General features: G+C 35.0%; 1 protein-coding gene and 1 pseudogene across 1 annotated transcript in view; one reads left to right on the top strand and one right to left on the bottom strand.

Moving 5' to 3' along the window:
• XKR9 (XK related 9) overlaps positions 1-20,530 on the top strand; it is a 29,044-nt gene extending 8,514 nt beyond the window's left edge. The window contains exons 2-3 of the mRNA XM_036109404.2: positions 10,615-10,835; positions 19,902-20,530. Of these exons, the coding sequence (XP_035965297.1) occupies positions 10,615-10,835; positions 19,902-20,530 (850 nt within the window). The remainder of the gene's footprint in view (positions 1-10,614; positions 10,836-19,901) is intronic.
• Positions 12,459-12,857, bottom strand: LOC118546610 (large ribosomal subunit protein eL30 pseudogene; annotated as a pseudogene).
• Positions 20,531-22,042: the final 1,512 nt, after the last annotated feature.

Here is a 22,042-nt window from a genome sequence, read left to right as displayed (position 1 = left end):
TTGTATTCTCTAACCTTCTTTCTCCTCCCTACTCCTCAGCAATCTTGTTTGAGGTTTATCAATTTCTTCTTATGCCTTTTCAAAGAACCAAATTTTGGCTTTGTTAATTTTTTTCTATTCCTTCTGTCTTACTTATTTCAATTTTTGCTTTTATCTGTATTTTCTTCTTTCTATATACTTAGAGCTTACTTTCCTTTTTCTACTTCATTTCTATGGAAACCTATATTATTACTATTAACCCTTCCTTCTTTTCTAATAAAAGCATTTAAGCTATAAACATTTTCCAAACCCTTGAATTAGCTATATTCCAGACATTTTGATATGTTGTGTTTTTAAATAAACACAATGATGTAAAAACACAACATATCATTATCCATCAGTTCAAAAAATGGTTGTTCCTTCTTTGTGATTTCATCTTATACCCAAGTGTTAGGGTGTATTTAAAAAATTTTTCGGGTGTTCACGTCTTTTGTAGATATTTTGATATTGATCTCTAATTAATTCCGTTATGATCAGCTAACATACTTTTAACATTTCAATCTCTTGTAATTTATTTTGGTTCGTTTTATTGCCCAACATATGGTCCATCTTTATGATTTCATATATAATTGAAATATATGTGTTCTGTGGTTGGTTGTTGTAGTATTCTATAAATGAAATTTAGTAAATGTAGTTGATAGTGTCATATAGAGATTTTACATTCTTAATGATTTTTTGCTCTGTAATTTAGTTATGTTGGAACAACTGGGTAGCAATTTGGGGAAAAAAAGCCTATGTAAATTATAATTGGACCTTCATATGCAAGTCAGGCTAAGCCCATACCCTAGCATAGCACATGATCTTGAAAAGGGTTTAGCCTATTCTGTGATGAAGGTGAAATCTTTAGAAATAGCTTGATAGAAACATAGAGTTGGGTATTGGGAAAACTTTAAAATGTTGCAGTTTATGTCTTCAGCCTCCCAGTCTTAATGTGACAAAATATGGGTTCTAATTCCTCCTAGACAGAACATCTGAAAGGATAAATTGGAAGAGTTTTGTTTTCAGAGTAGCCCTACTCCCCCACCCCTCTAAATTCAAACCACAAGGATAAGAAAAGAATTTTTTGTCTGTATGCCATATAAAGACCACAGATTGTAGAAATACACACCAGAATAGAAGTAAGAGGAAATAATAGCAAGTATATGCAGCATAAGAACAGTAAAGTTTTGATTAACTTTAGAGTTGGGATAATTTAAGATTGCATGTTATGGATTATACTTCCAGGTAAGGTACCAGACCCCAGGATAAATTCCAACTGAATCAAATATTTAATATAAAAAAGCAAAAAAAAAGTATTATAAGAAAACATGGGAGAATTCCTTTATAACCTTGGAATCAGGAAAGATTTTTTAACCATAACTCAAAACCCATAAACTATAAAAATTATAGATTTGACCTATAAAAAATCCATGTCAATAAACAAAAGCAGAAATTCCCCAAGTAAACAAAAACAAAAGCAAAGCAAAAAGCAAAGCAACATTAACAGGGAGAAACATTTGCAACTTATAACCAACAAAGGGCTAGTTTTCTAATATTTAAAGAGCTTCTAAAGTCAAAAGTAAAAGAAACATATATTAGAAATAGAATAAAAAATGGGAATTTTCAGTAGAAGAGTGGGAAAAGAATAGGGTAGTGCATAAAAAAGGAAATGCAAGTGGCTTTTAAATTGTGTGAAAGAAGCTAAGCCTTGTTCATAATTTTAAAAAAATGCTAATTAAAATTTCACTGATATATTGTCACTTGCCAGATTGGCAAAAATCCAGGTGATAATATACTCTCTTGGAAAGGCATGGGAAAACAGGTCTCTCATACTTTGTTGATGGTAGTGTAGATTGGTACAATCCCTGTGGAGGGCAGTTTGATTATATTTCAGATGCATATACTTTCAGGTCAGAGGTTTCTTTTCTGGGAATTTATCATACTTGCATACACGTAAAATGACATATGTACACAATTTTTCAGTCATAGCAATTTTTTTGTAAAAGTGAAAAAATGGAAACAGTTTAAATGTCTGCTGGTAGAGTTTATGGTATATCCAAGGCAATGGCATACATAGCTATTACAAAGAATGTTAAGTACTTTATGTACTGAAATGGAAAGATCTCCAAGATGTATTTTTTTTCTGTCCAAGTTTTTATTTAAATTTCAACTAGTTAACATACAGTGTAATATTAGTTTCAGGTATAGAATTTAGTGATTCATCACTTACATGTAACACCCAGTGCTCATCACAAGTGCCCTCCTTAATACCCATCAGCTGTTTAACCCATCCCCCTTGCCCACCTCCCCTCCAGTAACCATTAGTTGGTTCTCTATAGCTAAGAGTCTGTTTCTTGGCTTGCCTCTCTTTTTTTTCTCCCCATGTTCATTTGTTTTGTTTCTTAAATTCCACATATGAATGAAATCATATGGTATTTGTCTTCCTCTGACTGACTTATTTCACTTAGCATAATACTCTAGCTCTATCCATGTTGTGGCAAATGGCAAGATTTCATTCTTTTTGATGGCCAAGTAATATTCCATTGTATGTATATGTGTATATACATTTGGGCTTTTTCCATAATTTGGCTAGTGTTGATAGTGCTGCTGTAAACATTGGGGTGCATGCGTCCCTTCGAATCAGTGTTTTTATATCCTTTGGGTAAATACCTAGTAGTGTAATTGCTGGGTTGTAAGGTAGTTCCATTTTTACCTTTTTGAGGAACCTCCATACTGTTTTCCAGAATGGCTGTACCAGTTTGCATTCCTACCAATAGTGTAAGAGGGTTCCCCTTTCTCCATATCCTCACCAACACCTGTTTCCTGTGTTATTAATTTTAGCCATTCTGACTGGTGTGAGGTGATATCTCATTGTAGTTTTGATTTCCCTTATGGTGAGTGATGTTGAGCGTCTTTTCATGTGTCTGTTAGGCATGGATGTCTTCTTTGCAAAAATGTCTATTCATGTCTTTTGCCCATTTTTAAATTGTATTATTTGTTTTTTTGGGTGTTGAGTTTGATAAGTTCTTTATGTATTTTGGATACTAACCCTTTATCAGATATGTCATTTGCACAAATCTTCTCCCATTCCGTAGGCTGCCTTTTAGTTTTGTTGATTGTTGCCTTCGCTGTGCAGAAGCTTTTTATTTTGATGAAGTCCCAATAGTTTATTTTTGCTTTTGTTTCCCTTGCCTCTGGAGATATATCTAGAAAGAAGTTGCTATGGCTGATGTCAAAGAGGTTACTCCCTGTGTTCTTCTCTAGAATTTTGATAGATTCCTGTCTCACAATTATGTCTTTAATCTGTTTTGAATTTGTTTTTGTGTATTGTGTGAGAAAGTGGTCCAGTTTCATTCTTTTGCATGTTGCTGTTCAGTTATTCCAACACCATTTGTTGAAGAAACTGTCTAAGAAGTCTTTTCAAGTGAAAAGACAGGTGCAGACAGCAGTTATGATATGCTACAATCTGTGTAAAAGAAGGCGGTGAAAGGCTTATATACTTGGTTATAACCTTGCTTGCATATGCATAAACAAACTCTAGAAGGGTACACCTGAAACTACTAACAGTGAATTCTTGTGGTCATTGGGGAGCATGAAACCTGCGTAGTTGGGTCATAGGAGTGGGATGAAGTTTTTTCAGTGAATAACTTTTTGATTTTTGAATTATGTGAATATTTTGCCTGTTCAAATAATTAGAGAAAAGGAAAAAGGAAAAATTGAATTAGGTTGGCTATTAGTGAAAAATGCCAGCTAGATAAACAAAGACACTTCCTTCTTTTTGTCTTTCTTTTTCTTTATCTTTGTATGTTAGTGTAGGAAGTGGCAGAATACTGAGACAAATAGCGAGAAATAAGCAAGACTTAAAACAGTAAAAATGGGCCAAATTATCTTAGGGATTGTGCCGACTAAGTATAGAAAAACTTGAGATATACTAAATTATGGATTCATTTCCCTATAGGATAGCTAAATTGAGTTTGTGTTGGTAGATGAAAGACAAGGAATATCAACATGAATTATTTATTAGATATAAGTGCCTGTTCTTACTAAGTACGCTGTTACTGCTCAGGGGTCTGTGGAGAAGAACGTTTCATTTTCCAGAATATAAATTAGATGACACTTTTGCATTTCCATTTTATGTATGATTTGTGATAAAACCTTTTTCTTTGCCAAAGGAGACTTTCCTTTTGATGGGTATATGAAAGACATTTGAATTATTTAAAATATGGATGTTATTTTTGCTCCTTTTAAATACATTGTAAAAAAAAGTTCAAATTGTATAAAATAGAGTACAATGGGAGATGAATCTCCTTTTCTCACAGATTCTTCCTTCTTTCTTTTTAGAGTTTCTTAAATGGGCATTAAACAGTTGGACTGTCTTTCTTATTTTCTATCTGAAACTCTTTAGAGAGAGGTCTTTTAGTAATGTTCAGATTTCCTAGGTTGCAGTATTTATGAAACTTTAGGATCTGGACCTTTTACCACAAACTCTAAATATTTGGGGATTTTCCTAGATATCTTATTGTTGATGATCTCTCATTTAATTTTGTTTTGGTCAGAGAACATACTTTGTATGATTATACCCTTCTTAAATTTACTGAGATTTGTTCTAAGGCCCCGCACATAGTCTAACTTGGTGAATATTCCATGTGCATTTGAAAAGAATTTATAATTTGCCATTGTTGAATGTAGTGTTCTATGCATGTAAATTAGGATGATTAAGCTGATAGTGTTATTAAAATCTTCTATATCCTTACTGATACATTTTTTTTGGCCTTGTTTTTCTTTCAATTGGTGAGAGAGATAAGTGTTAAAATCCTCAGCTAAGATTATGGATTTGTCTTTTTCTCCTTTTATTTTTGACAATTTTTGCTTCCCGTATCTTAAAGCTCCATTATTAGGTACATACAGATGTCTTCATGAAGAATTGATTCTTATACATCGTTATGACATGACCCTCCTTATCCCTGGTAATATTCCTTGATTTGAAGTCTCTTTTGTCTGAGATATTAATATAACCATACCAACAATTTTTGGTAATTTCCTTTCAAACTATCTGTTTGAAATTTGATCAAAAACAAAGAGTTTAAAGAGAATCTCTTGCAAAGCACCAAAAGTGAATCTTGATTTTTTTTATCCAGTTTGACAGTCTCATTCAGTTGAAGTGTTTAATCCATTTACATTTTGCGTGACTACTGATATTGTCATCTTCTGGCTTTTGTTGTTTCTGGTGAGAAGTCAGTTAACATTCTTTTTGTTTCCCAGGATGGACTGTATCTCTTTTCTCTACTTTTGAGATTTTCTTTTTATACTGAATTCTCAGCAATTTGAGTATGATGGGCCTATGTATGGTTTTGTTTGTATTTTTACTGTTTGGGTTCTTTGAACTTTTTGGATCTGTATGTTGTTTTTGATCAAATTTAGAAAATATTTTTGGCTAGTATTTTGTCAAGTAATTTTTTTTTTTTTTTGCCCCATCATCTCACTCTTTTTCTTTTGGGACTTGTGTACACCTGTGTTATCGAGATTCTGTGACTCTTTTTCCCCAGTTTTTTTCTCTGTGCTTTAGTTTGTTTGCTAATTTCAACATCTGAGTCATCTATGGGTATGCTTCTATTAACTGATGTTTTTTGTTAACTGATTTTCGTCTGTATAAGTCACATTTCCCTGTTTATTTGCATGTCAAGTTATTTTTTATTGTGTAGTGGACATTGTGATTGAGATTTTGTAGAGACTAGTTTCTGTTATCTTCCATTGAAGAAAAAGCAGATGTTAAATTATTGGCAAATTACCTTGTTGTGTTACAGAGGCTTGGTTTAGGTTTTGTTAGGGAAGGTGTATTTTGATTTTGTTCTTAGTTCAAGGAAAAATCTCTCAGACCTGAAATATGGTCTTTACTCCTAAAACATGTCTCTTTTGGGGTTTCAGTGGAATGCCTGAAGTATCGACCAAGCCCCTCTAATTTGGTGGAACTCAAACTCTAGACTCTTCCTTATGGTAGACAGCTGCTGAAATCTTTGCTTAGGTTCTTTCTGGCGAATTTTTCCTCAGTTCCTTGGAGTCTCATCCCACACAAACATAGTAAGGGGTCAACCATGTATCAGAGGAGAGTATATGCAGACTTGGGTGTTCTCTACTCTGTGGCTTCCTCTTTCCTGAGACTTCCCCCCCCCTTTAATTTCTAACCATTCCGGTAGATTCAAACCCAGTCCTTTGATTCTTTGGGCCAGTAATATTTTGATTTTCTGCTTGAGCTGTATCTGCTTTGTGCCCTTTGGGCTATGGGATGTCTTCAGAGGAAAAGCCAGATAAATGTGTATCTCATACAGTATGATGCCCTTTTTTCAAGGATTGAATGCCCTCTTGTTTCTTCTTACTTTTGGTTCCTCTTCTGTGCTTTGTTCTCTTTTATGTTTTGTCTAGAATTTATCACTGTCATCAGTAGGAGGATTAGCCTGATATAAAGTAATCCATCAGTAGTGGAAGCTGGTGCCTTTTTATCTAAAATAAAAGAATATGTTGTGACAAAATTTAAGAAAGCTCCCTTGTTTTTTTTTCCTTTGGCTTCTTAATCATTTGTTCCATAAAACTGAAACAATATCTTATTGACTAAAAAATTATATTCATACTCCCCTTTCCCATGAAGTTATCCTTTAGATAAGCAGAACTTTGTATTGATTTTCCATTAATTGCTACAGAATTGGAAAAATTGCTCCCTAAAGTTACTGAAAATGTTAATGTGAACATCTATAAACAGCTATTTTTTTGTTTGTTTAATAGTCACCTATATGGTACTTAACATGTGCCAGGTACTGGTCTAAGCAGTTTACATGTATTAAATTTCTTCACCACAATTCAGTGAGGTGGATATGATGAATGCTTCCACTTTTCAGATGAGGACACTCAGGAGCAGAGAGGTTAAGCTAGGAAGTGATGGAGCTGGGGTTTGAACTCAGGCATTCTGGCTTTATTAGAATTTGTACTCCTAGCCACTATGCTTTGCTACCTATCCCCCTCTATGCTGTGGGTATGTACCTGTTAATATTTGTGAAAAGTTTATAATCTACTTGGAACAGGAACATGATATTGTATTACATAATAGTATTATATAATATACATATGAGAACTTCCTATTGTGCCAGATACCCAGAAAAGACTCAAACACAACTTTCCCTGTAAATCTCACCTATAAATTCTAGGGAGTGTTCCATCATTTTTTTATTCTGTACTTTTACAACAGAGTATTTACATTTCTATTGAGTAGTTATTTCTTCTGCCTTGTATTGCAGCTAATAGTTTACAGGCTTGACCTTCCTATTAGGTTGTAAGGTCATTGAAAGTGGACACCATCATTTTTGTAGGCTTTCTGCCTTGGCATCTAGCCCACAATGAATATAATAGACCATGTTATTTAAAACTGTGATAAAAATATACTTCTTAAAAATTTTTTAAAATTTATATTCAATTTAGTTAACATATACTATATTATTAGTTCCAGGGGTAGAATTTAGTGATTCATCAGTTGCATATAACACCCAGTGCTCATTATATCAAGTGCCCTCCTTAATGCCCATCACCCAATTACCCCATTCCCCTACCCACTTCCCCTAAAAACATACTTCTGTTTGCCACATAATGAATCTTTGTATATCCATGTTTGTATGTATCTTGTTTATGATAGGAGTATCTTATATTTGTGTTTTACTTCCAGCTTTTCAAAGTTCTTTCCTATCTACTGTCTCTTTACGGAAGAAATACGAGCTTTCATTTACTAATTCATTCAGTAAATATTTTCTGAAAACCTACTATGTACCAGCTATTGTTCTAGTTGATTAGCAAAACAAAACAAAGTCCTTGCTTTCATGTAGATTTCATTTTTGTGAGGAGGTAAAGATAAAAATAAGTAATATATCAAGTGGTGATGAAAAAAAAACACAGGATAAAGAGAATATGATGGAGAGTAGTACTACTTTAGATGGTGTGATCTGGAAAGACTTCTGTGAGGAAGTGGCATTTGAGTAGATACCTGAATGAAGTTGAGTAAATTTGTAAATTTTCTGTTTTTTAAAAATTTTTTTAATTTTCTTTTTTTTTTTTAAAGATTACTCATTTATTTAAGAGAGAGCGAGAGAGAGACCATGCATGTGCAAGTGGGGGGAGGGAGAGGGTCAAGCAGACACTGTGCTGAGTGCAGAGCCTCATGCGGGGCTCGATCCTATGACCCTGAGATCATGACCTGAGGAGAAATCAAGAGTTAGATGCTCAACTGACTGAGCCACCCAGGCACCACTTAAATTTTCATTTTTATAAGAAACTGTTTAATTACTGTCAGCCTTATTTCCATTTTGTTTAAGAGTTTGTGGAAGAGCAGCTTAAGACCACTCAGTGGTTGTTCCTACCCATTCAGTGGCCTGAGCAGTTGGAGCTGCAGACCAGTCTTCAGTGGCCAGCTGAACGCTCCAGTCTTCAGTAGGGAACTGCTGAATAGGCACCAAGGGCACCTGCATGCCTTTCGACCAGTCAGCTACTTCAGGTTGAGTAGTGGTGAACTCAGGAGCTGGAGCAGTCCATTCACCCTGAAATTCCTCCTTGGTCACAGCCTTTTTAGCAGCAGCCTGCTTTTTTTTTTTTTTTTTTTTTTCCCAATCTCTTCAGAATCTCTGTAGAAGTAGAGATCAGGCATGCCCTCCCATGGGTGTTCATGGGAGATTGTGCCATGCATGTGTAGAACTTCCTGGACCAACATCTACCACATCAGACCCAGAAGAGTTCCAGGCAGATGGAGTAGCAAAGACAAAAGCCTTTAAGTTGGGAAAAACAGTAAGAAGGGTATATTGGAAGTGCTAGAAAAATGAGATGGAAAGGTAGTGGGGGTAGTGTATGTGAGGCAGATTATGAAGGGCCTTTTAAAATATGGTAAGGACTTTGGGTTGTATTCTAAGTTTGATGGAACAAAATGTTCATTGGAACATTTTCAGCAGAGTGACATCTGAATTATGTTTAACAGGTTCAGTCTAGATGCTATATACAGAATAGGATGCATAGGGAGCAGGAATAGAATCGGAGACCAGTTATGAGGCTGTTGAAGTAATCTAGACCAGAGATGTTGGCTGTTTAAATTAGGATTGAGGCAGCGGAAGTGATGATGTGTGATGTGTTCAGATTTGGATATATTTGAAGATAGAACCAGAACCAAGAGAACCTGCTGAAGAATTTTTTTAGGGTATGAGAAAAAATAAAGGAGTTGGAAATTATTTCCATGTTTTTGGTCTGAGCGACATGGTAAATGTTCGTACCATTTACTGAAATGGGAAACGTTGACAGAAGGGGCCGACTGAAACAAGCTATATATCACTGCCCTTATTTTTATATGAGGAAACTGAGGAATAAAGAGTTTTGATAAACTTTGGGCTAGAATCCTTGTTGCCTTTTTGCTAGCCCCAAATTTCTTCAAATAAGTGTCTCAATATGTTTTATTATTAGTTTTACTTGTATGATGATAACTCATGTTCATTTTAAAATTCTTTAAAAAGAAGAGCCTGAGCAAGGGTGTTTTAAAAGCCTTTGAGAAGTTACGTATTTTCTAGGATGGTAATGGTCAAAGAGCCTAGCACCTTGTAGATATTGAGTAATTGTTTGCTAGGTTCAGTCTCATCTTCAACTTTGACATTTTAAGAGCATGTATCTGTCTTGTAGTTAAGATAACTTGCATGAAAAACTTGACTTAAAAAAAAAAAGATAACTTGCATGAATTGAAAATTGCAGTTTGTCTTTCAGAAAGTGGTGGTTGAGACTAGGAATTACAAGATCTAGGTTTGGAGTCTTGGTCTGCCCTTTACTTTTAGTTAATCACTCTACCATTCTCATCCTTAGTTTTCTCATCTGTGAAATTGGAATGATACCTACTCATCTCACATAATTACTATGAAGATGAATTGAGATCATGTATGCTTAACCGTGCTAGCATACAGTGCCTATCAAATATGCAATTAAAGTTTATGGAGTGTTTTTTTTTTTTTTTAAGGTTTTTTATTCATTTGAGAGAGAGAGAGCACCATGAGGAGGGAGGAGGGTCAGAGGAAGAGGGAGAAGGAGAAGCAGACTCTCTGCTGAGCAGGGTGCCCAATGTGGGGTTCGATCCCAGGACCTCAGGATCATGACCTGAGCCAAAGGCAGCCGCTGTACTGACTTAGCCACTCAGGTGCCCCAAAGTTTATGGAGTTTGAATTGCAATAAAGCTACCATGAGATATTCACAGAGTTGAAAGAAATTTGTAGTGGAGAAAGTTTGTGGGAAAGTTCTGTAATTTTTTTAAAAAGATTTTATTTATTAGAGAGAAAGTACGTGCATGTGCGCATGAGTGGGGGGAGGAGCAGAGGGACAAGCAGATTCCCCTCTGAGCAAGGAGCCTGACATGGGGTTTGATCCCAGGACCCTGAGATTATGACCTGAGCTAAATGAAGTCAGATGCTTAACCAACTGAGCCACCCAGGCACCCTAGAAAATTCTGTATTAAACACGTTAATTTTTCCAAAATTATTATGTATATTAACATGTTATAAAGAATATTTTACTGAAGATAAATGTTTGTGTTTACAGGTATTGGTTTGCCTTGAAAAAGGGTTATCATGTGGCTTTCAAAAATAGCAGCAAAACTGATAACTTTATGGAAGAACAAATTGATCCACATAAAGAAGTTATAGATAGAATGACTGATTTGAGCATGCTCAGGCTATTTGAGACCTACCTGGAAGGCTGCCCACAACTTGTTTTGCAGCTCTACATCTTTCTGGAACATGGTCAAGCAAATTTCAGTCAGTGTAAGTCTTTCCTAACACCCTGTGTTAAATGGATGCTCTGAGATTTTTTTTTTTTTTTTAATATTTTTTTGTTGGGGGGGGAGGGGAAAAGGGAGAGGGAGAAAGAGAATCTTTAAGCAGACTCCATGCCCAGTACGGAGCCCAACATGGGGCTTGATCTCACAACTCTGAGATCATGACCTGAATCGAAATCAAGAGTTAGATGCTTAACTGACTGAGCCAGCCAGGCGCCCCTCAACTACATAACTCTTTGAAAGGTTTTGGAAGTTTTCTTACAGTTTTTTTAGAATTATTCATTTTTTTGAAAAGAAGTATATTGTGGAAATATCAAAAAGTATATGAAGATATATTGTCTCCCTCTCCCTTCTTCCCATTCCTTCTTTTGTCTGCCCAGAAGGGAAACTATTATTGTCAGTTTTTTGATGATTCTTTCAGAAAATTTTTAAAAAAATCTATATTCTTTTTTCCCTCTTTTTTCTTTTACAGAAATAGTAACATAAAAATTGTCTTTGCTTTTTACACTTAACAGTATGTCTTGGAGATCTATCCATATCAGTACAGAAAGAACTCTCTCATTCACTTTTATTATCTGCATAGTATTACAAGTTATGGATGTACCATGATTTATTTAACAAGCCCTATGTTTATGTTAATTTAGGTTGTTTCTAATATTTTACTCTTGTAAAAAAAATGCTGCAATGAGTAATCTTATGCAGGAATCATTTTTCATGTGTGAAGTATATCCATAGAGTAAATTCCCAGAATTGGAGTCATTGGGTGAAAGTGCAAGTGCCACAAAATTGTGAAAATTTTGTAAGTTGGCCAATATATTCCTCCTCTCTAGCAGATTTCCTCATTAGGGTAAAACGTTCATTTTTAAAGGACAATTGGTGTTTTCATTAAAAAAATCTTTTTAGGTATTTATTTTGAGATGTTAAAAAAATCCATTTGCTAAATAATAGCCCCAGTTTTCATTAATGACTCTGGTTCTGTGTATACTTGGATTCATCTCAGAGGAACAGATTATCATTTTCCCTGGAGTTCCTTCTATGGTAGAGTCACCTGTGAGATCAGTTCATTCCCTCAAACAGTCTTCTTGTTTCCAATTTCGCATAAACCTCTAGACTGTAGTCCCTTCTAATATTTTTACCTTTACTTTGATTGTTAGTAATACATCAAAGAGAATGTACTTAGGAGACTTTGTATTCCTTGTGATTCAAAGAATTTGTGGGTTTGTGCTTAAAAGTTCTATATCATATAGTTCTTGAAGCTAGAAGTTCAACATTTAGAGCTTATAGCCTATACTATGGTAGATTTTCTGATGATTCCAAGTAGTACACAGCATCCATACCAGCAGTGGGATCCAGTAACAGCTATCTTTATGTTAGGGTTCTATCCTCATCCTTTAGTTTCTTCTTGAAGTAAGAAGTTGAGATGTTAGTTAAAAATAGCAAAAAATGAGAAATCTAATTATAGACTGTTAGTATAAAAAATGATGTAGCCACTAGAAATAGTATTTATAAATAAATTTTAATGACATAGAAAAGTAATTCTAAAATAAAATTTAGGCAAAAAATTTATGAAATTTTCTATCATACTTTTTTTTTCTTAAAACAAGCTCTGGTCAGTTTTATTAAAGAAAAATTTTGTGTGATTTACTGTTCACCAGTCTGTTCTGGCATGCTTCTAATGATATCAGAATCACCTGGATCGGTTATAGCTAGTGTCATACTCTATAGTATTTCCCACACGCTGTGCCCAATTCAATATTATTGCCACTGTAGTGATGGACACCAGTTTTGGACAACATGGTGTAGTATTCTATTTTAGATTTCCTCAAGGCTGGGCAGTTGGTGAGGATGACCAGTTTCGCTTTGCCATGTCTGATCATTTTCAGAGGCGGCTTGTACCCCAGCACATACTTTCCACTTTTCATAGTGAGTTGGAACCTAGAGTTGATTGACTCCAGCAACTTTTTCATCTTCTTTGCGGCCACCATCTTTTTGCCTTACATGTGGGGTGGCCCCAACCAAAAGCAGCTACCAAAATGGCCAAGAGACAGAAAGGAAAGAGTTCCCACAATGCAAAGCTCTTCACTGCCAAATTTTCTATCATACTTTTAAGGATACAGAGAAATTATTATATAGGAATGGAAGAAAACATGCAAAATGTCAACTGTGGCTGCTTCTGGGTAGTAGGATTATGAATGATTTTATTTCATCTTTAAACTTTCCTGAATTTAAAAATTTTCTATGGTACTCATATATTGTTTTGACAATCAGGAAGAATAAAATGTAAAAAAAATCAGGTTATATATAGAACTACTTCAGAAGACTGAACATATTCTTTTATCTTTGCACTTTCCTGAAATTATACTAAAAAGGAGAGTAAAGGAGTAAAAACCATATAAACCCACAAGGACAAAGAGAATGTAGAGTAGAATAGCAGATTAGAATATCAACAAATGTTTAGAAGATGGAAAGCAGATGGAAAACAGATTATTTAAATAAACTTTACCACTGAAAGGCTAAATTATATGAATTAATCCTCTCTCTGAAAATATGTAAACAATTGGATATTTTCAAAAGTCTTCATAAAACCATAAAACAGTCTGATATGAGAGGCCAAAATATACTTGAAAGTGGGAACACAGCAGGGTTAAATAAGATTCCAAAGGCATTTATACCTGGAGGGTTTTTTTGGTTTGTTTGTTTTGTTTTTTTTAACCAAACCTGTAAGTAGCAGATTCAGTTTTGATAGCTTCCAGTGTGTGGACTGAAGACAAAACTCAGTCCTCATAAGGAAGGGATGTCTGATAGAAAGTTCTAATCTGTAGAACTGCTACCCCAAAAAGTACCCTCCTCAGGGCAAAAGTATCTACTTTCAAGAGATAGCAAGGAATATTGCCTTGCTGCTGAGTAGAGCAGGGAAACATAACAATATAACAATTTGCAATCAAAATTCTCATCTTTAGTCCAAAAAACAAAACAAAAAACCCAAAAACAAACTAATAAAAGCCAAGCTATGAATATAGCTTAAAGTGGTCCCAGACTGATAGTGACCCTAGCCATCTGGCACAAACAAGTGTAAATCCTCCCTGGAGGAATTCACTTACTCTTGGGCCTCAGGTAATTTTCACAGATAGTTTTCCAAGGAAAATGAATGGCTTACAGTAATTTATAGCACCAAAAGAAATAAGGCATCATGAGTAAGAACAGCAGAAATAGAAAAAAACTTATTAAGCCCTTAGATATTGGAAATTAACAGTTGCAAAGTATAAGACATACATCCTGTTGTGTTGAAAGAGGTAAATGATGAACTGAAAAATATAGAATAGGAAACTATAAAAAATGAATTGTGTATTTGAAAAAGAAAAGAGTAGAATTTATGAGAATGAAAAAATTTAAGAATTGAAATTAAAAACTTAGCAGATAAGACATTACTGTATAGATGTTGATTCAATGCCAGATCAGAAGAAATTATTCAGATTATACTTTATAGAGACAAAGAGATAGAAAATATGAAAGGGATATTAAGAGACATGGAAGGTGGGATGAGAAGGTTTAATATACCTCTGAGTAGAGTCTGTGAAGGAGAGGAGAGAAAGAATGGAACAGAGGTAATTTTGAAAAGTTAATGGCTGAAAAAATTTCAGAAATGATGAGAGTCACCTACCCACAGATTCAGGAAGCCCTTCATCTGACAAGCAACTAAGTAAAAGAAATCCATGTCTTAGCATATCACTACTAAAGGAAATTCCAAAGAATATACTTAATGCAGGACAGGGGTGTTCTGAGATGCAAGAAGGAATAAAGAGGAAAGAAAATAGTAAATATGTGAGTAAATCTAAATGAAGACTGACTGTAAAATAAAAATAATACTATGTAGTTAAGAAAAAAATAGAAGGAAAGTATAAGACAGTGATAACATGTAAGTCTGGTAGAAGATAATGGAGTTAAAGTGTTTTAAATTCCTTGTATAGTCCAGAAAAAAGGTAAAGCAAAGGTGGATTTGGGTTATTTGAAGTGTAAAACTAAAACATTTAGAGAGACCGTATTTAAGAAAAAGAATATAATATGAAAACAAATTAGATATTGTGTTAGTCTGTGTAGGCTGCCATAATAGAATTCTTTTTTTTTTTTTTTTAAGATTTTATTTATTTATTTGCTAGAGAGAGACACAGCGAGAGAGGGAACACAAGCAGGGGGAGTGGGAGAGGGAGAAGCAGGCTTCCCGCGGAGCAGGGAGCCCGATGCGGGGCTCGATCCCAGGACCCTGGGATCATGACCTGAGCCGAAGGCAGACGCTTAATGACTGAGCCACCCAGGCGCCCCTGCCATAATAGAATTCTACAGCTTAACCATCAGAAATATATTTTCTTAAAGTTCTGGAGATGGGAAGTCTAAGATCAAGGTGCCAGCAGAGTTGGTTTCCGGTAAGGGTTCTCTCTTTGGGTTGCAGATGGCCACCTTATTGCTGTGTCCTCACATGGCCTTTCCTCTGTGTATGGAGAAAGATCTCTGGTGTCTCTTCCTCTTATAAGGACATCGGTCCTATCAGACTTGGGCCCTGCCCTTATGACCTTATTTAACCTTAAAAAACTCTTTAAGGCACTATTTCAAAATAGAGTCGCATTGAAGTTTAGGGCTTCATCATATGAATTTGGGGGGAATACAGTTCAGTCCATAAAAGGTAGGAAAGTGAACATTTAAAAAAAATAAATTACATTACAGATATAAAAAAGCTGACAAATGCCACAAATTTCACAAGAGGAAGAAAAGCAATATATTTTTTTTTATTATTTTGATACTCTAATTTTTTTGGCTGCATACTCTGACTTTTGATAATTTTTAATTTTGTAGAGAGAATAGAAAAATTCAATCTGTTTTTTAGCATAGTTGATTGAAATTTGTTTTTTATTTTAACTTAGAAAAGCTTTCAACTTCACAAATTATTAATAATATGTATATTTTTTGGATTGTTAAGTTTGGAAAAACACTGGCAGTTTCTTTACTAATGTGCTACAAAATCAGAATATATCTCATTTTTTTGATGAAGTAACTAATTTTCAATACTGTTTGAATTGACAACACTAGTTTATTATTGATGTCTCATTTAATAAATATTGGTAGTCTTAGGTTTTCTTCACTGGTGTTAGTAATATCAACTCAGAAAGAAAATAATAATCTGTATATGCATAATTTGACAAGGTCATTTCAGACTGAGAAATACATAAGCAAAGATATGGTTGTAAAGACAAGGAATTTAGTTTGGATAGAGTGTGATTTAATGTTAGGTTAGCTAAATGATCAGAAAAATATATTAGAGCAGGTAGATTAGTAAGAAATGGGAAATAGTGTCAAACTAATAATGTCAAGGGGATAAGGCTAGACCATTATGCCTAATGTTAAGTAATCAAAGGCCTGTTGATGGCAATATAGTGAAGTATCTTTTTTTTTTTAGATTTTATTTATTTATTTGACAGAGACACAAAGAGAGAGGGAACACAAGCAGGGGAGTGGGGGAGGGAGAAGCAGGCTTCCCGCAGGGCAGGGAGCTCGATGCAGGCTTGATCCCAGGACGCTGGGATCTGACCTGAGCTGAAGGCAGACGCTTAAGGACTGAGCCACCCAGGCACCCCATGAAGTGTTAATATCACGCAAACTGCCTGAGAATCTTAGCTCTGTCACTTAGTGAGATCTTAATTATTTAAACAGGTCTTATAAACATATTTCTCAAACCTAAACTAAATGTATTCTCAACTCAGTTTCCCTTAGGTCTCTAAAATGACCACAGCCACTTCAATACACCAAGGAAAAATATAAGAGAGAGTAAGTAGGAGTAGAGACAGGGGATTTAATCAACTGCATTTAAAATGTCTTATTTTCCCAAATCTTACAAAAATATATGACAGAGTGAACACATTGCTAGGGCTTTGCTAGGCTTGGAAGGACTTGGGCAGGTGTGAGTCCCTGAAATTTAAGCTTCATTACTTTTGTTATAAACCCATCTATGAAGTAAAACATTAACATAAAACTTTGATATATTAAATATGCATGTTGTGATTTCTAGCAAAACCACCAAAGAATAAAACAGCATATCACTGAAGGATGTGGGTTTTTAGATTGAAAGTGTGAATAAAAATGGCCATACTGAGCCTATCATTATAACATTCGGAGAAGCAAGGATAAAGATAACATTCTATGAGATGTGCGAGAAACTGAATGGCATTGAAATTCTTAATTGTATTACTTGAAATTAGAGCTTATAGAGCAATGACTTTAAAGTTTCAATGGAAAACATTTAAAAAAAATTTTAAAGGTTTTTATTTATTAGAGAGAGAGTGCATGAGCGGGGTGGGGGTAGAGGGTAGAGGGAGAGGAAAGGGAGAAGCAACAACCCCCCCTCTGCCATGCTGAGCAGGCAGCCTGAAGTGGAGCTTGATCCCAGGACCCTGACCTGAGTGGAAGCCAGACGCTCAACTGACTGAGCCACCCAGGTGCCCCGAAGACATTTTTTTTTAAAGATTTTATTTATTTATTTGACAGAGAGAGACACAGCAAGAGAGGGAACACAAGCAGGGGGAGTGGGAAAAGGAGAAGCTGGCTTCATGCCAAGCAGGAAGCCCGATGCGGGGCTCGATCCCAGAACCCTGGGACCATGACCTGAGCTGAAGGCAGATGCTTAACGACTGAGCCACCCAGGCACCCTCCCAAAACGTTTTTTAACTTTCTTTTTTAAAAAGATTTTTAAAAAATTAATTAATTAATTAATTTGAGAGAAAGCACGCAGGGGCGGGGCGGGGGCAGAGGGAGAAGGACAAGCAGACTCCGTGCTGAGCATAGAGCCTGACTTGGGGCTTGATCCCAGGACCCTGAGATCTTGACCTGAGCCAAAATCAGGAGGCAGATGCTTAACCGGCTGAGCCACCGGGGCACCCCACATTTTTTAACTTTCAATTCTGTTTCTAGCAAGACTATCAAATGTGAGGGTAGAATAAAGACATTTTGAGATATACATGGTCTCAAAAATTTTTTGCTTAGGTGCAACATCCCTCAGGAATATCTGGAGAATGCTTGATCAAAACATGAGAATAAATCAAGACTTGAAAACAGGAAACAGGAAGTTAAAACCAAAGAGAAGTGAAAGGAATTTCCGGGAAGGCAGAAAGCAAAACTTGAGAACAACCACCTTAGACCAATAGGATCCTATTCTTAGAAAAAAGGAACAAATTAATAGATGTGTATATAGGGGAGTTTTACTAATTAATTAATTTGAAGATTTTCCTAAGAAATATTGATAGGGTTATGAAAAACTAAGCAAGTGAAGGAACAATGAACAGTTTTAAAAGAAAGGTAATAAATCAGTGTAATACTTGGCTGAGCAGTAAAAAAAAAATCTGTACTTACATACTTATAAGATAAACACCAAATACTGACTTTTACCAAAAATTGTGATGTTACTCTGTGGGGCTAGACAGAAGGAGAGGAAAATGCAAGGAAGGTGTGTATTTATGTGTGTATGTGCTAAATTTTCTTCTTTCCAAAGAGGAAATCAAGAAGCAGTATCTAAAGCAGATAAAGTAAAAAATATTTATTTACAAATACAGCAATAAATGTCAGAAGAAAAGTTAGAAGAGTTTTAGTGATTTCTTCTGGGGGCTGTGACTGAGAAGTGAGGAGGGGTAGAGCTTAGTGACTTTTAAATTATATGTATTAATTTTTTTTTGTTTATTTGTTCAATTGTTATATATATGTATTAGTTTGGTAGAAGTTAAAACTAATTAGAGAAAAAAATCATAGGACAATTTAGGGGAAAGCAGTGCTTTAATTAAAATATGTTTGAATTAAAGAAGAAAGAAAAAAGGGGGCGCCTGGGTGGCTCAGATGGTTAAGCGTCTGCCTTCGGCTCAGGTCATGATCCCAGGGTCCTAGGATCGAGCCCTGCATCGGGTTCCCTGCTCAGCGGGAAGCCTGCTTCTCCCTCTCCCTCTCCCACTCTCCGGGCTTGTGTTCCCTCTCTTGCTGTGTCTCTCTCTGTCAAATAAATAAAATCTTAAAAAAAAAAAAAAAAAAAAAAAAAAAAAAGAAAGAAAAAAGTCCAGCTAATGGTATGGTTCAGAATGGAATATTGTAAAACCAGGAGAGTAGACAAAGGCATTTAAAATCATCATAATCTTCTTCAATAGGTCAATTTATTTTAAGTAAATTGCCTTTTTACCCTAATATATAGACCTCCAATGAGACTAAGTGGGAAGGAATAGCATTCTGTATTCTGCTTTAAATTCTTTCTAATCCTCTAATGTCTTTGCTTTCAGTTTTATAAAAGTTCTCAGCTTTGACAGTGGGGCTAATGGCATGCCTTTGCAAAGTAATAATGAACTTCTGTTATTTGTTGGTGGAGAAAAGGGGTAAAGATGTCAAGTCTATAGAAATTTGTAAGTTTTAGAATATATTTATTTATTTGATTCATCATCTAGAGAAATGGGAAATTGAGCTTGTTAATACCTTATACTTACATTGAATTTTCTGTTTAACCTCCCTCTCTTCCTCCCTTCCTTCTTACTGCTGTCCCCCATTATGCTGTCTCTTTGTGAATTAAGTATATATTCAAGGTCAAAGCCAAAGAGACTGGAGAAGCTAGGACTGTAATTGTAGTCTCTTAGAGGACTTCCAGAGTGTGCAGTTTCTATTATACCAGTTGCACAATAAAATTTGTACAGTGAATTTAAAATCTTATAAAGCAGTCTAATCTAATATAGCATTTAAGTACACCAACTTTGAAATCAGGCAGATTTAGCTTCAAATCTCAGCTCTCTGCAACTTGCTAGCTGTGTGACTTAAGTCAAGTAATATGTGTATTTTCTAAGCAGCAATTCTTTCATATGTAATATGGGAATATTAATATCTATTTCAAAGGATTAGGTGAGATGAGTATATAAAGTACTTGATGTGTTTTAGGTGTGTGTATATAGATAAAGATAAAGCATGTATGGCATATAGTAATTTAATATTGCTATTATTATTCCTATAACAGTATATCTATTTTTTATTTTTTATTTTGTAGATGCAGCCATTATGGTCTCTTGCTGTGCTATTTCTGGGTCAACTGTTGATTATCAAGTAGCTTTAAGAAAATCCTTGCCTGATAAAAATCTCCTTAATGGATTCTGTCCCAAATTCACATACCTCTTTTACAAGTTGTTTACATTATTATCTTGGATGCTGAGTGTTGTACTTCTTTTATTCTTAAATGTTAAGATTGCATTATTTCTGTTGTTATTTCTTTGGTTTTTAGGGATATTGTGGGCATTTAAAAAGCAAACTCAATTTTGTGCTTCTATAAGTATGGAATTCTTATACAGAGTTGTTGTTGGATTCATTCTTACTTTTACATTTTTTAATATTAAGGGACAGAATACCAAATGTCCAATGTTTTGTTATTATATTGTAAGGGTACTGGCCACAGTGGGGATATTGGTTGTGTTCTGGATTTCCCCAGTCTCTATTTTTAATTCAGACTATTTTATGTCTATCAGTATCACTGTAGCTCTTACTCTTGTCCTTGGAATTATTTTTCTTATTGTTTATTATGGGACTTTCCACCCAAACAGAAATGAAGAAACAAAACCTGATGAAATTGATGGAAAAGCAGCTCAAAGAGATTGTAGAATGAAGTATTTTCTAATGGAATAGCTATTCATTTGTGAGATCTGTTTTCTTATTTTTTTTGTTTCATTGGTTAATAAAGAAAATGTTATGTCTATGTGTTGTTTCTTATTTTTGCCTATTTATTTATTTTGGCTTTTAATTTGAGATCAGTTTTAGTACATTAACTATGAATGTGAAAGAGCATAGTAATATTTTATTATTTAAATTAATTTCTCATTTGGTTTTAAAGATCTTGGGTACTCAAGTACATTTCCCTCTTGCCTAATAGAGTTGCCAGCTTGAGCCTGAATTGGAAGAAATGTTCTGGTTCCCCGAAATTAGAAGCCTGGAATTGAGCTTCCCTTCAACTTTTCCCTCATTCTTTCTTTCTTTCTTTTCTTTTTTTATTATGTTCAGTTAGCCAGCATATAGTACATCATACGTTTTTGTTGTAGTGTTCAACGATTCATTAGTTGTGTAGAATACCCAGTGCTCATCCCAATACGTGCCCTCCTTCACTCCCTCATTTCTGAACTACAACTAATGCTTGTTGTGGAGAACTGCAAAGGGAAAAGAGCAGAATGCTCATTTTTATTTCCTCTGTTTTGTTGATCCAGTGCATATATTTTGAGTTGGGGGCAGATTGAGTAGAGGAAAAGGGAAAAGAAGGAAAGAGGAAGAAAGCAAAACATCAAGTTTACCATTTTTAAGTGTACAGTTTAATAGCATTAACTTGCATTCACCTTGTTGTGCATCTCTATAACTTTTTCATCTTGCAAAACTGAGACTCTATTCCCATTGAACGACTTCCTATTTCCCTTTCTCCAGCCTCTGGGAACCACAGTTCTATTTTCTGTTTCTATAAATTTGACTACTTTAGATACCTCGTATAAGGGGAATCATAGAGTGTTTGTCTTTTTGTGACTGGCTCATTTCACTTAGCATATTGCCCTCAGGTTCATCCATGTTGTGGCATGTGACAGGATTTCCTTCTTTTTTAAATGCTGAGCAATACTCTGTTGTATGTATATGCCACATTTTCTCTCTATCCATCACTGGGTTGCTTCCACCTCTTGGCTATCGTGAATAATGCCATTGTGAACATGAGTTTGCAAATATTTCTCTGAGATCCTGCTTTCATCTCTTTTGGTTGTATACTCAGAAGTAGGATTGCTGGATCATATAGTAAATTATTTTTAATCTTTTGAGGAAACTCCTTACTGTTTTTGGTAGTGGCTGCACCATTTTACAGTCCCACTAATAGTACGCAAGGGTTCCAGTTTCTCCACGTCCTCACCAACACTTGCTGTAATTTGCATTTTTGAGAGTGGCTATCCTAATGGGTATGAGGTGATATTGCGTTATCGTTTTGATTTTCATTTCTCTATTAGTGATGTTAAGCATCACTAATGATGCTAATGATGTTAGCCATTTGTATATCTTCTTTGGGGAAATGTCTGTATTGATAAGGGGTTATTATCCAGAATGTAGAAAGAATTATAGCTCAACAATAACAAAATTAAAATAACCTGATTAAAAAATAGGGAAAGGACTTTA

Source organism: Halichoerus grypus, chromosome 5 (genome assembly GCF_964656455.1).
Source record: "Halichoerus grypus chromosome 5, mHalGry1.hap1.1, whole genome shotgun sequence".
NCBI lineage: Eukaryota > Metazoa > Chordata > Mammalia > Carnivora > Phocidae > Halichoerus > Halichoerus grypus.
The sequence above is the reverse complement of the archived record's forward strand: the minus strand, read 5'-3'. Positions and strand labels throughout refer to the sequence as shown.